At 37.3% G+C, this 14807-nt stretch overlaps 1 protein-coding gene across 1 annotated transcript in view; it reads right to left on the bottom strand.

Annotated features, from left to right (window-relative positions):
• Positions 1 to 531: 531 nt before the first annotated feature.
• The window catches only part of RANBP17 (RAN binding protein 17), a 74236-nt gene continuing 59960 nt past the window's right edge, over positions 532 to 14807 (bottom strand). Inside the window, exon 14 of the mRNA XM_021713923.1 lies at positions 532 to 814. Coding sequence (XP_021569598.1) covers positions 634 to 814 — 181 coding nt within the window. The 3' untranslated portion in view covers positions 532 to 633. The remainder of the gene's footprint in view (positions 815 to 14807) is intronic.

Raw genomic sequence — 14807 nt, forward strand, 5'->3', positions numbered from 1 at the left:
GAGTAGGTTTTGGAAAGAGTTACTATTACAGAAAGAAGAAAAAAAAATTTCATGAATCTTATTCAGTGTCATAAGTGGTACTAAATAGCTCTTAGGGTTCACATAAATGCTCTCAATAATCCCTCATTATGTCTCAAGATCAAGTCATCTAAATTTACTGATGCTAAACGCTCAATTATCATACTAGGAGTATTCCCTGTATGAAGATTATTTTACTGCAGCCTCTTAAGGACACATCTAATTATCCTGGTCCTCATTATTTATCACGTAAAAATGCCAAAGGATGAGCGAAATACACTGGAAATCAAATAAATAAGTGTCCAAAAAACCCAAGAAGTACTAAATGAGCAAATTTTATGTTTTCAGTCTTGAAATGCAGTAAGGTAAAATCCATTAGTTTTTAAAATAATCTCAACTATTTGATGACTATCTGTGTAAGAAATATTTACTACCTCTCTGCCAATCTACCTTCCAACAAAAAGTAAAATCTAGGTATACAACAAGCAAATTAATTTCACAATGAATTTAAATACCAATTCTTCAACTGATTTCAATTGACCAATTACACCTCTTATGTAGAAATTTCCCAAATAACATCATTCAGCTTTGGCTGCTATATGCATACCTCTTTCTTCATCGCCAACAACATTTTCTAAAATCTCTAGTAGTAAAACCTACCTTTGAGGTTCTTTGAAGTTGATCACCAACATATGTTTTACGAAACTGATCCAAGAACCACAGAATTGCAAGCTCTATTTTCTCATTAGAACATTGAGGCAATCCAGTATCCATTAAAGATATAAGCTGAAAAACTCTTTTCATGAAGGAAAGAAAAAAAAAGCTTCAGTAAAAAACCTTAGAGAAATGTTATTAAAGCATTTATCTTAAATTTAATGTAATATTAAATCACTATAAAAAGTGGAAAAATACAAAAGCATACTAAAAATATTTTTAAATAATCTGAAATTCTACCATTGATTTGATCTAACGCTTCTAGTCTCTTTGTCATAGGACATACACACACATGCACATAAATACAAAAGTATATATGTATATGCAGATAGTATTTTACCAGAAATTTATATATATAAACACATGGCATACACATATATGGTATACACCCACAGCTGTAAGTATATGTAAGTCTATATCTATACGTTTTTAGTAAAAGAAGAGTTATATTAAATATGCAGTTTTATATTTCACTTTTTCACTTAATCTTATATTTTTAAATAACTCAGTATTGGGGTGGTCATATGATTCAATGTTCAAAAAAATCAAGAGGTATACCTATCAAAATGTACATCATTCTTTAATTAGTAATTTAAAATTTCACCTAAAATAAAATACAAGATAATCTTAACAATATCAAATATTTCTAACATTGGTTAAACTGTTATTTAACTCATTATTTATCAGAAAATCATACATTTTCTATTTATCATTAGAAACTATTATTGGAAAATCTTAAATGAACTGAAAGTTAAATTACATAGAGAAAAAGCTTAATTCAATATAATAAAAAGTTTAGCACAGAATTTCAAAAAAAATCCTTCAACATTATCTAGTTTCATTAAAATTTTCTGGTGGATGGCTGCTGTACCTTGCACTAAAAAATCAGTACACTATAATAATTTTTTATGAGACATAAGTAGAGGTTGTTGAGGAAGCAGCACTTTTTTCTAATTAGCACAAAGGCAGCTATGCCTAGCCCTGACCCACTCAGCTTCTTCCCTGTATGTATATACACACATATACAAGTACATACACATTGCTAATAGTTTATAGGTCCTTTCAGAGAATTTTTAGTGTACGTACAGGTAAATTCAACTCAAGTCTCCTCCCAATCCTTTAAACACAGGAGCAAGAAGATCAGGAAGATGGCGGCCGAGTCAGTCAGACTATGCACGTGGCAGTGTGAGTGAATTTATGAAAAAATTTGTATGCATGAGTGAGCAAGTGAGTGTGTGAGTAGCTGCCTGAGTGAGAGCTAGGGAGCTAGCAGTCAGGGCTCTCCTGGTGCAGTGGCTGGTGCTTCGGCTGCTGGGTTTGGACCCTCGTGATTCCCAGGGCACAGAAGCATAGCACCGTTTTCTTTTTTCTTTTCTTTTTTAAATCAACAAAACCCTTCCTGGGAAGAAAATGCTGGGAGAGACTGTTTAAGTGGGGGCTCAAGAGCAAGTGGCCAGGTCGTTGGTGCAATAGCTGGTACTGCAGCTTCTCTGCTTGGTCTCTGGCTCTTCCCAGGTCGAAGAAGCTGAGAGCCATTTTTGTTTTTTTAAGGGAGACAAGTTTCCCTGTGAAAAGTAGCGAGGAGAGACTATCACCCCAGGCTCTCCCTCGCCATTGACAAGAGAGATTGCTGACCGCAAGCTTTGCCTCACCACTTCAATACATAGCAGGGCACTGGCTGCAGGGGCTGCAGAGGGAGTTCAGAGGCAAAGTCCCACAAAAAAGGACAAGAGAGGCACCCCACCACCATCTTGAAGGTCAGGCAGGGAAGTGCTCAACTTGCTCACCATGGAGCAACAGACCCGATCTCTGTGACTGGCGGATCAACTACTCAGGGATTGATCGTGACCAAGAGGAATATCCTGAAAGCACAAACTTCAGAGGGACCTGATGAGTGGTGAGTTTCAGGTGCCCTGCTCCTACCCTGATCCAGCAGTGGGACAAAGGGTGTGGCCAGAAAAGGATGAGGAGCGATTCCAAACAGATCAGTGGTGAGTTTGGGGCTGACCCCTCCTCCCAACAATCATCTGAACATCAGACCCACATAGCTGGGTCATAACTGAGAGGGATAAACCCAGGTGGAACCTGGACGTCAGTCACAACAGAACTCCATTCCAGGATAGGCCTGGTTGGGGCACCTCCTGCGAGTTACATACCTGGGGAAGACAATCCCGTACCTCCCCACTGGAGGAGATTGACCACAAGAGAGTGGGAAGGGAGGACTGTAGCCCCACCCACCTCCACTGCCTCTCCTCCTTCCCTGATCCAGACACTTGAGAGAGTGAAAGAGGTGGCTCTGCAGGAGAGATCTGATTAGAGGAACAATTACAGAGCCTGCCACAAGAGGGAAGGTTTTTTTTTTTTAATTTTTAAAAATTCTTTGTTTGGTACTTCATCTATTCTTTAAATAGTTTTCCTTTGTGCATGAATGTGTATGTGAGGGTTTGATGTGCATCCCCCCAACATTTTTTTTCTTTTTGTTTCTTCTTTTATCTGTCGTTTTCTGTTTATGTGTGTACATGAATGATTGAGTGTTCATCTTTCAATTTTGTTGTTGCTGTTGGTTTGTTTTTACTCTTTTGTTCTTCTGGGTTTATTTTCATTTTTTATAGTTTAAGGTGTGTGTCAATATATGTGTGAGGGTTTGATCTGAATTCCTTTTTTCCTTTTTTTTCTTCTGATCTTTCTGTTTTTCTTCTCTATTCATTTTGTGCTAGGCATGTGTGTGTGTTTATTTTTCTTGGTGTTTTGTTGTTGTTTGTTTTGCTACACATTGTTGTTATTCCAGTTTCTTTTGGGGTGTGTATCTCTGTGTGTGTGTTCAGTTGCTTTTTGCATTGGTTTCTGCTTACTATTGGCATATGAGTGGTGATGGGGAGTAGGTCTCAGGGAACACATACCACAATAAGTGACCATTGTAATTTGCAAGTAGTTTCTGTATCCTAGCACCCAATCCCCTACTTTATTTGAAATTCAAAAACTACAAGAGACAGCAAAGCTTCCCATCCACCAACCTATGTCTAAATAGAACAAATCCAGAGGCCGGATCAGGGAAGAATAGAGGACTGAGCAAACATCAAAACGGAAAGCCTCTGCCACTGACACTGAATAACAGAAATAAAGAGAAAAACAAGGCCGGGCTCAGTGGCTCAGTCTGTAAGCCCGCGTTTTGAGAGGCTGAGGTGAGTGAATTGCTTGAGCCCGCAGGTTCAAGACCTGCATGAGCAACTTGGCGAGACCTCATCTCTACAATAAATCAAAAACATTAGCTGAGCATGGTAGCGTGCACCTGTAGTTCCAGCTACTTGGAAGGCTGAGGTGGAAGGATCGCCGGAGCCCAGCAGGTCAAGGCTGCGGTGGCTGGAAACAGCCACTGCACTCCAGTCTGGGCGACTGAGTGAGACTCCAACTCAAAAAACAACAAAAAAGAGAAAAACAAGAGATATGTTACAAATGAAGAAAAACCAAAGGAAGACCACAGGCAATTTCAAGTGTACCAAATACAAAACTCCTAAAAAATCAGACCTTGGTGCCCAAATAATGGAGGTCACCAGCAACTGGCTGCAGAATAAGACATGGATTAGGGAATGGATGGAAACAGTGACTAAGACTCAGGAAAGACAAGATGCAACACTGAAAGAACTTGTAACAGAGATTTTGGCAATAAAAATTTTCATCCAGGAAATAAAAAATAAGATGACAAGCATGGAAAGCAGAATTAATCTAGCTGAAGAAAGAATCTCAGAACTTGAAGACCAGAACATGGAATTAATCCGATCTGTAAAAAACATAGAAGACTCAGAAAGAAAGAACAAAGCCTACAAGAGATGAGTGATTATATCAAGAGAGGCCAAACCTACATCTGATTGGAATCCAAGAAGATGAAAGAGAAATGAAAAACAACTTGGAGCAAATATTCCAGGAGGTAATCCAAGAAAACTTTCCCCATCTCACCAGAGATGTGACCAGTCAATCACAAGAGATACAGAGAACCCCCACAAGACATCAAATGAGAAGACCAACCCTTAGACACATAGTAATTCGCCGACATAAAATAGCACAAAAGAAAAAATCCTAAAGGCAGAAAGAGAGAAAGATCAGACTACCTATCAGGTAAAACCAACCAGAATAGCACCAGACCTATTGGCAGAAACACTACAAGCAAGAAGGGACTGGAGCCCTATATTCAAAGTCCTCAAATATAAACAATTTCAACCAAGAATTTCCTATCCAGTCAAGCTCAGCTTCATCAATGTTGGAGAATTAAAATCCTTCCCAGACATCCAATCCCTAAGAGATTATGCAGCTTCCGACCAGCTCTACAACAGACACTTAAAAAGGTATTAAGCACAGAAGAAAGAAAAAAAAAAAGAATGACCATACACTTCCCAAGAGAACAACAGAGCACAAAATCGACAGAGAATATAGCACAACAAGAAACTTGAAAATACACATATACATCAACCCCAAAGCCAAAAGAAAACAAGCAAAGAAAAAAACTTTGTAAGAACCTCATGGCAGGGATAAACAATCACATTTCAATAATCGGCCTGAATTTGAATGGACTAAATGCACCACTGAAAAGACACAGAATGGCAAAGAAACCAAGACCCAATTATTTGCTGCATCCAGGAGACTCATCTCACTCCAAGGGATGCACACAGACTTGAAGTTAAAGGATGGAAAACAAGTTTCAGGGCAAATGGATCACAAAAGAAGGCAGGAGCTGCAATCTTAATATCAGACAAAACAACCTTTAAGCTATCAAAAATTTAAAAAGATGCAAAAGGACACTATATAATGATAAAAGGTTCAATCCATCAACAAGAAATATCCATCCTAAACATATATGGCACCCAACACAGAGCACAAGTATTTATAAAGCAACCACCAAATAAATTAAAGAATGATATTGACTCAAACACTATTATAGCAGGGGACTTGAATTCCCCACTAACAGCCCTAGATAGATCAACAAGGCAAAAAAAATCAACAAGGAGATCCAGAACCTAAACTTGACACCTGACCAAATGGACTTAATAGATACCTACAGATTATACCACCCAACAACCACCAAATATATATTCTACTCATCACCACATGGAACGTTCTCCAAGATCAATCACATCCTTGGACATAAATCAAGCATAAACAAATTCCATAAGGTTGAAATCTTGCCATGGACATTTTCAGACCACAGTGGAATAAAAATCAGCATCAACAAGGTTGAAATCTTGCCATGGACATTTTCAGACCACAGTGGAATAAAAATCAGCACCAATAAAATTTCCTGAAAGCCCACAAAGACATGGACACTAAACAGCATTATGCTGAGCAACTACTGGGTCAACACTGAAATCAAAGCAACAATTCAAAGATTCCTGGAAACAAATTAAAATGAAGAAACATCTTACTAAAACCTATGGGAAGCCATGAAAACAGTTCTAAGAGGGGAATTTATACCTCTACAAGCACACATCAAGAAAACGGAAAGATCAGAAGTTGAGTGCCTAACAAATCACCTAAGGAAGCTGGAAAGAGAAGACCACCAACACCCCAACTTTAGCAGAAGAAGCCAAATCACAAAAATAAGAGCCCAAATACGGGACACAGAAGATAAAAATATCATAGAAAACATCAACAAAACAAAAAGTTGATTCCTTGAAAGAATTAACAAGATTGATGGGTTCCTAGCCATCATAAAGAAAAAGCCCATATAAACACAATCAGAACTACAAAAGATCAAATCACAACCAACCTCGATGAAATACAAAAGATTATCAGAGATTACTATATACATCTATATGGAAACAAACTTGATAACCTAAATGAAATGGAGGACTTTCTGACATAACCCAACTTCCCCAGGTTGAAACAAGAAGACACTGAGACACTAAATAGACCAAAAACAACCCAGGATATTGACTCTGTCATATGAAAACTACCTACAAAAAAAGTCTTGGATTGGATGGCTTTCCAGCAGAATTATACAAAACGTACGAGGAGGAGCTGATACCAATCCTACTGAAAGTATTCCAGGTAATTGGAAAGGACAGAATTCTCCCCAAATCATTTTACAAAGCTAACATCACACTGATACCCAAACCGGGTAAAGATCCAACAAAAAAAGAGAACTACAGGCCAATATCCCTTATGAACATAGATGCAAAAATCCTCAATAAGATTCTAGCAAATTGGATTCAAAAACATCTCAAAAATCACCCACCATGACAATCTAGGCTTCATTCCCAGGATGTAGGACTGGTTCAACATTTGCAAGTCCATAAATGTAATTAAATACATTAACAGATGTAAAAACAAGAACCACATGATTATACCATTAGATGCAGAAAAAGCTTTTGATAAAATCCAGCATCCCAACTTGATAATAACCCTCAAACACCTAGGTATGCCTCAAAATAGTATACATACTTCAAAATAGCAAATGCTATTTACAGTAAATTCACAGCTAACATATTGCCAAATGGATAGAAACTGAAACATTTCCCCTGAAAACTGGAACAAGACAAGGCTGCCCGCTTTCACCCCTCTTGTTCAACATTGTGTTGGAAGTCCTAGCTAGGGCAGTTAGACAAGAAGAGAAAATCAGGGGTATCCAAATAGAAAAAGAGGAAGTCAAGTTATCACTCTTTGCTGATGATATGATCCTATACCTTGAAAATTCAAGCGAATTTGTCAAAAACCTGCTTGCACCGATAAAGGACTTTAGCAAAGTCTCAGAGTACAAAATAAATGTGCAAAAGACAGCTGCATTCCTATACACCACCAACAAGCAGGCAAAGAGCCAAATTAAGAGCACAATCCCATTCGCAACAGCCACACACAAAAAAATGAAATACTTTGGCATCTTCGTAATCAGAGAAGTGAAAGACCTTTACAATGAGAACTACTAAAGCACTGCTCAAAGAAATCCAAGAAGACGGCCAGGCTTGGTGGCTCAGCCTGTAATCCCAGTGCTTTGGGAGGCCAAAGTGAGTGGATTGCCTGAGCCCGTGGGTTCGAGACCTGCACTGCACTACTTGGCGAGATCTCATCTCTATAATAAAATCAAAAAATTATCTGGGCGTGGTAGCGCGCGCCTGTAGTTCCAGCTATTTGGAAGGCTGAGGCGGAAGAATCACCAGAGCCCAGCAGGTTGAGGCTGCGGTGGTCGGGAATGTGCCACTGTACTCCAGTCTGGGTGACGGAGTGAGACTCCAACTCAAAAAAATAATAATAATAAAAAAAAAAAGAAATCCAAGAAGACACAAACAAATCGAAAAATATTTCATGCTCAAGGATAGGAAGAATTAACATTGTTAAGATGGCCATCCTACCAAAGGCAATCTAAAGATTCAATGCAATACCCATTAAGTGACCAACATCATTCTTCTCAGACCTGGAAATGACAATACAGAAATTCATATGGAAACACAAACGACCACGAATGGCCAAAACAATCCTCAGCAAAAGAAACAACGCAGGAGGTATCACACTTCTAGACTTCAAACTTTACTATAAGGCTACAGTAATCAAAACAGCCTGGTATTGGTACAAGAACAGGCATATAGACCAATGGAACAGGATAGAAATTCCAGAAGCAAAGCCTCAATTTCTCAACCAACTCATCGTTGACAAAGCTTCCAACAACAACCACTGGGGTAAGGAGAACCTATTCAGTAAATGGTGCTGAGAAAACTGGCTGATCACATGCAGAAGATCCAAACAGGACCCCTACCTATCACTATACACAAAAATTAACTCTAAATGGATCAAAGACCTATCACTATACACAAAAATTAACTCTAAATGAATCAAAGACCTAAATGTAAAACTTCAAACTATAAGAATCTTAGAAAATGCAGGAGCCACCCTTAAGGAAATTGGAACTGGCAACCAATACTTATTCAGAACCCTAAATGCCATACCTTAAGAAATAAGATAGACAAGTGGGACCTCATCAAACTAACGAGCTTCTGCAAAGCAAAAGAAACCATCAAAAAAGCAGAGACAGTCCACAGAATGGGAAAAAATATTTGCCAACCATATATCTGACAAAGGCCTAACATCTAGGATCTACAAGGAACTCAAACATGCTGAAAGGAAAAAAACAAATTGCTCCATTGAAAAGTGGACAAAAGACATGAACAGACACTTCTCAAAAGATATACAGGCAGCCAACAGGCATATGAAAAAGTGCTCGGCCTCACTCATCATCAGAGAAATGCAAATCAAAACCACACTGAGATACCACCTAACCCCTGTAAGAATGACCATTATTAATAAAACAAACAACAACAGATGCTGGTGAGGATGCAGAGAAAAAGGAATACTTCTACACTGCTGGTGGGAATGCAAACTAGTGCAACCTCTTTGGAAGACAGTGTAGTGATTTCTGAAAGAACTAGAAATTGACCCTCCATATGACCCAGCAATCCCCCTATTGGAAATATAACCAGAGAAATTCAAATCATTCTACAAAAAAGATACCTGCACATGTATGTTTGTTGCAGTTCTATTCACAATAGCAAAAACATGGAACCAACCATGCTGCCCATCCAAGCTGGACTGGATTTTTAAAATGTGGTACATATACACAATAGAATATTATGCAGCCAAAAAGAAGGACAAACATACGGACTTTTCAGCAACTTGGATGGATTTAGAGTCGATCATACAGAAACAAAGTGATCTATCACAGAAACAAAAAACAGAGTAGCATATGTTTTCACTTATAAGCGAATCTTGAACAATGATTATAATACTATAAGAAAGGGACTGGCAATAGTGGGAAACTGTCAGGGGAGGAGGGTAGGATCGGCAGTTGAGGGAAAATGCTAGGGAGGGAGGGGCATACCTCATCAACGAGGGTACCTGCATAGTCAATGTTTTATATGTAACCCTGAATTGTACCCCACATCTTTATGATAAAAAAAGAAAATAAGTAAATAAACACATGGAGCATGAGATGGGCTTTTTCCATTTAACAACTCATCCTAGAGATCTTTCCATGTCAGACACTAAGAGCTTTCTCTTCTACAACTGCTTAAAATTCCATTATAAGCATTTCCCTGTTGACAGACACTAAGGTTTACTATTTTTTTGCTATTACAAAAATACTACAATTAACAATCCTGTACATGTCATTTCAAACATGTACATTTACAATACATATTCCTAAGTCAAACAAGTAGGTCAAACAATATAAATTTTTATAATTTTGACAGCTATTACCAAATTGCCCTCCATAAAAAATTGAAACAACTTATGAGTGACTATATACACATAGATGAGATAATTCAGGATGATAGGTAACTTTAGAGTTTCTGGAAATCTGAAAAATGGCATCTCAGTATATTTTAATTTATATTTCTCTTATGTATGTGAGGTTAAAAATTTTGCACATTTTTATGTCATTTTCTGTAATCTCATGATGTGCTTTGCTGATTTTTTCCATTCGATTGTTTGTCTTTATTACTGATGTCTACAAATACTTTATATGCTATAGAGTTGACTTATTTGCTTATAAGTGAACTATAAATAATTTTTTTTGGTTGTTTTTCATTTGTCTCTTGACTTTAATTATGGCGTTCTCTAATGTCATGTAGTTTTCGTTAATGTTTTTCTCAAGCAGAAAATTTCATCAATTTTTCTTTCACAAATTTGGCATAATAGCAAGATACTACCTCAATCTGAGATATTTTATGATTCTTTTTTTACATTTACCTCCATGATACATTTGGACCTATCTTGATATAGAGTGTAAAATAAGGATCCAACATTATTTTTCCCAGATAGCGACCTAGATGCTTCAACACCATTTCTTTCTTGTACAGTCTATCTTTTGCTCATCATTTTGAAGGATCTGCTATCATGTACACTAGGATTCATTTGTGCATTTGAATTACTTACTAAATCTTTTATTCTTTTCCACAATATGTCTCACCATATTTTAGCCGATTACATTTTCATATTATTAAATACATTTTCAAAGCATTTAAAAAATTTTTATTTTAGCAACAAGGACCCACTCTCTTGCTTGAGCTGGAGTGCAGTGGCACAATGGTAGCTCATCTGCAAACCGAACTCCTGGACTCAAGCAATCCTCCAGCCTCAGCCTTCCAAGGTGCTAGTACTACAGGCATGCACCACTATGCATGGTTAATTTTTTTTTTAATAGAGATAGGGTCTCGCCATGTTGCCCAGGCTGGTCTTGAACCTCGGCCTCCAGCAATCCTCCCACCTCAGCTTTCCAAAGTGTTGGAATTACAGGAGTGAGCCACCATATTCAGCCTCCAAAGCATTATTTTAAATGGTTGCATACAATTAAGAATATGTCAAAATTTAATCATTTCATTTTAAAGAAAAGTTCACATTTCTAAGTGTAACATACTACTGACCGCCTCCTCTATCTCCAAAGACTTACAGAAACAAAATGTCTAGGTCACAGCATAGTAACTTTTTAAAAAAATTTGCTATAAGTTGTCAAAGTATTAAGAAAATATATTTTGACAAGCACTTTTATAGTGATTATTTCCTATATTTATAAATTAAGCTATTTATTTTAAAGTACTCTTCACTTACCAATACCCTCAATACTACTAAGATTTATAAAGTATTTGCCAAATAATTAGAGTTAAGAATTAGATTACTATAACCAGGTTTCAGGGGAGTTTTTTGTTAGGTTTTTTCCTAAGATGATGTGCTTGTCTTCTATTGAGAGGCTAGACACAACTAACTTTTAAAATCTATGTCCTTAAGAAGTAGCAGATTGTTGGAATAAATTTTAGTTAAATAAAGAGATACATCAAATTTCATCTCTGGATCCAGCTGATATATCTGGTGACTTAAATAAGGCATGTCTTGGTTTTAAATTCTTTATTGAATAAGACCTCTCTTTGCTTACTCAAGTTCTTTGTTGAGTCTATGGTATTTTCTTGTTTACTTTTATTTTCTTTTTATAGCACACATTCCCAACTCAAGTATGATATGAAACCAAAAGACTGTTGGGCTGCCTTTACAACCCATATTACTATAGTGCATAAGAGGCAATGCCTAAGAGACAATGATATCCCCAACAAGAGAGTACGCGAGAGTTCCCAGCAGGGTACATGATCCATTTGTTAAATAAGTTTTGGCAGTTGTACAGGTTCCACTGCAAGTACCTGAAATCCAAAATAACAATGGCTTAAATAATACAGATGTTTATTTCTCTCTCAAGCAAAAATCCAAGGCAGTGTTCCAGGCTTGTTGGCTCTCCATGTACCCAGGGTTCCAGTTCCTTCTCTTGTTACACTTGCCTCCACAAGCACTTTGTGTTCTAAGGTAGCTTCTTCAGCTCCACCCATTAAGTCTACATAAGTTGCATATACCATATTCACGTATACCCAATTACCCAGAACATAATCACTTAACTATAACTAGTTGCAAGACAACCTAGTAAATCTAGTCTTAATTCGAGTTATCCATTTGCCCAACAAAACAATCAGGTATTTTATTACTATAGAAGAAGGAAAAATGAGACATGTGGGACAACTGACATTACTGCCACAGATCCCTTCAAAGATTTGTGGCCACCTCTAGCAAATGCATACAACTAATGCTTACACGGTAAATAAAGGTTAAGTATCTCTTACTCAAATGCTTAGGATCAGAAGTGTTCTGGATATTGATTTTTTTTCAAAATTTTAAATATTTGCATTATAATTACCAGTTGAGCATCCCAAATTTGAAAATCCAAAATGTGAAATGCTTCAATGAACATTTCCTTTGAACATGACCTCTGAGATTCATATCAGTGCTCAAACACTTTTGAATTTGGGGGCATTTCAAATTTCAGATTTTCAAATTAGGAATGCTCTACCTATAGATCATAGTCATTCCAAGTTTCAATTTATTGTTCTACATCTACTTTTCTTTTAACTTAAATTACTTCTGGTAAGAGCATGGAAGGAATAAAAAAGATAAACCATTACACAATTTTGATCTATGTATGAGCGAGACCCCAAAAAAACTGGAATTATTTTTTTGGAGTACAAGCTTTTTTTTTTTTTGGTAGTACAGGTTTCCCTCGCTTGGTGAGTGTTCTAGGAACCCTTCTGTATCAGTGTACCAGGTAGCTTTGATGTGAGAGGCTGCATTTGGCTTCAGTGTATTTTTTTTTTTATATATTCTTTCAACACATTTGCCCATGTCATGGTGGGTGATCTACGAGCACACCTGCCCACACCCCACTGCGTTTTCAGCAGTTTTTAACCAAAAATGGCATGACCCTCATTACTCACCCTCCCTTTTCACCTGATCTCACCCCGAGTGGCTTTTTTTGTTTCCCCAGATGAAAAAAGTTCTCAAAGGGAAACGTAATGCAGATGTGGAAGAGATGAAACAAAAACAGAAAACACTAAAAAGCACCAAAATTGACAAGTTCAAAGACTGTTTTGAGCAATGTAAAAATGTTTCAATAGGTGTATTACATCAGAGAACACTTTGAAGGTGACTGAAGTTCTTTATCTTGGGCAATTAATAATGACAAAAATAAAACTGTATTAATGGTGAATAATTTGTATCCTATCAATGTCTGCTAAAAAAATAAATAAAGGACTTATTTTATGAAAAAAAAAGGTGACTGAAGTTTAATCATGTTAGAATAAATGCACAACTTTTTATAAATAAATTCTATGGCTTTTGCACCCTACCCTTGAATAAGCATGCCATTTTAAATACAAAGAAATGAATTTTGGATAATTAATTGTTTTGGATTCCTTTGGATATCCAATTAAATAAGCATTCAGTCACCAAATATTTGAGGGCCTACTATATGCCAGATGAGAGTTAGCTGTTCAGAATACAAGATATATATATTCCCTGTCCTCTAGAAATCTTTAGTCTATTAAGGGAAAGACAATAAAACAAACAATTAGAATAATAAATGACAAAGTACTATAATAAATGCCATAAATAAATTAGCAAAGATTCCTAATATTCTAGGTTGGAACAGGACAAAGATATAGAGCACCTTAAGAAAGTGGAAAGCATGTGTAGTCATCTAGAGAGGGGAGAAAAATGGCTCATCTTAAAGCTGTAAAATGTTCAATATGGCTATACTGTAGTCAGTGGCAGGAGATGAAGCTAATGAGACAGGCAGGAACTGCATAATGAAGAGCCTGATAAGCCATGTTGATTTTAATCCCAAAAGCAATGGAAAGTCATTGCACAGTTTAAGCAAAGCACTGACATAATCAGATCTGTACTTCAGAAAAATTACTCTGGCTGCAAAGAGGAAGCAAGGAGTCCATTTAAAAACTATACCACCAATCCAGGTGAAAGATGACAGTAGTCAAAGTGGCAGAAGAGACAGAAATAAGTAAACTAATTGAGACAACTAGAAGGTAGAAATGACAAAACTTGATGACTATATAAATGTTGGAGGGAAAAAAAAGGAAAAATTAAGGATTAACTCTCAGGATCCAGGCATGGGCAACTGCGTGAATGGTGATGAGACATGTGAATATAGTTAGGGTTGCAGTGGATGGAAGAGATTAGTTTAATTTTAGTTGCTGAATTAGAGGTGCACGTGGGATAAAATATCCCAGTGCAGCAAGCAATTCAATAGGTGTGTAGAAGTCAGAAGTTAAGAATTACTAAACTGGGCTCGGTGGCTCAGCCTGTAATCCCGCGCCTTTGGGAGGCTGAGGTGAGTGGATTGCCTGAGCCCGCGGGTTCGAGACCCGCCTGGGCAGCAAGACCTCATCTCTACAATAAATCAAAATATCAGCCGGGCTTGGTAGCACATACCTGTAATTCCGGCTACTCGGAAGGCTGAGGCGGAAGGATCGCCGGAGCCCAGCAGGCAAGGCTGCGGTGGCCGGGAGCAGCCACTGCACTCCAGTCTGGGTGACTGAGTGAGACTCCAACTCAAAAAAAAAAAAAAGAATTACTAAAACAAAAAGAATCACTGGACGTTGCTGAGGGTCCAGTTGAGGTTAAAAACAACATATTAATTGATGATGTCACCTATTCACAAAAGTGTGCAATTTCTTTTACTGTCACTCAACAGATTAGAAAACAGCCTCAAT

Source organism: Carlito syrichta, unplaced genomic scaffold (assembly GCF_000164805.1).
Source record: "Carlito syrichta isolate Samal-C Ts95f unplaced genomic scaffold, Tarsius_syrichta-2.0.1 Scaffold93688, whole genome shotgun sequence".
In the NCBI taxonomy this organism is placed as follows: Eukaryota; Metazoa; Chordata; class Mammalia; order Primates; family Tarsiidae; genus Carlito; species Carlito syrichta.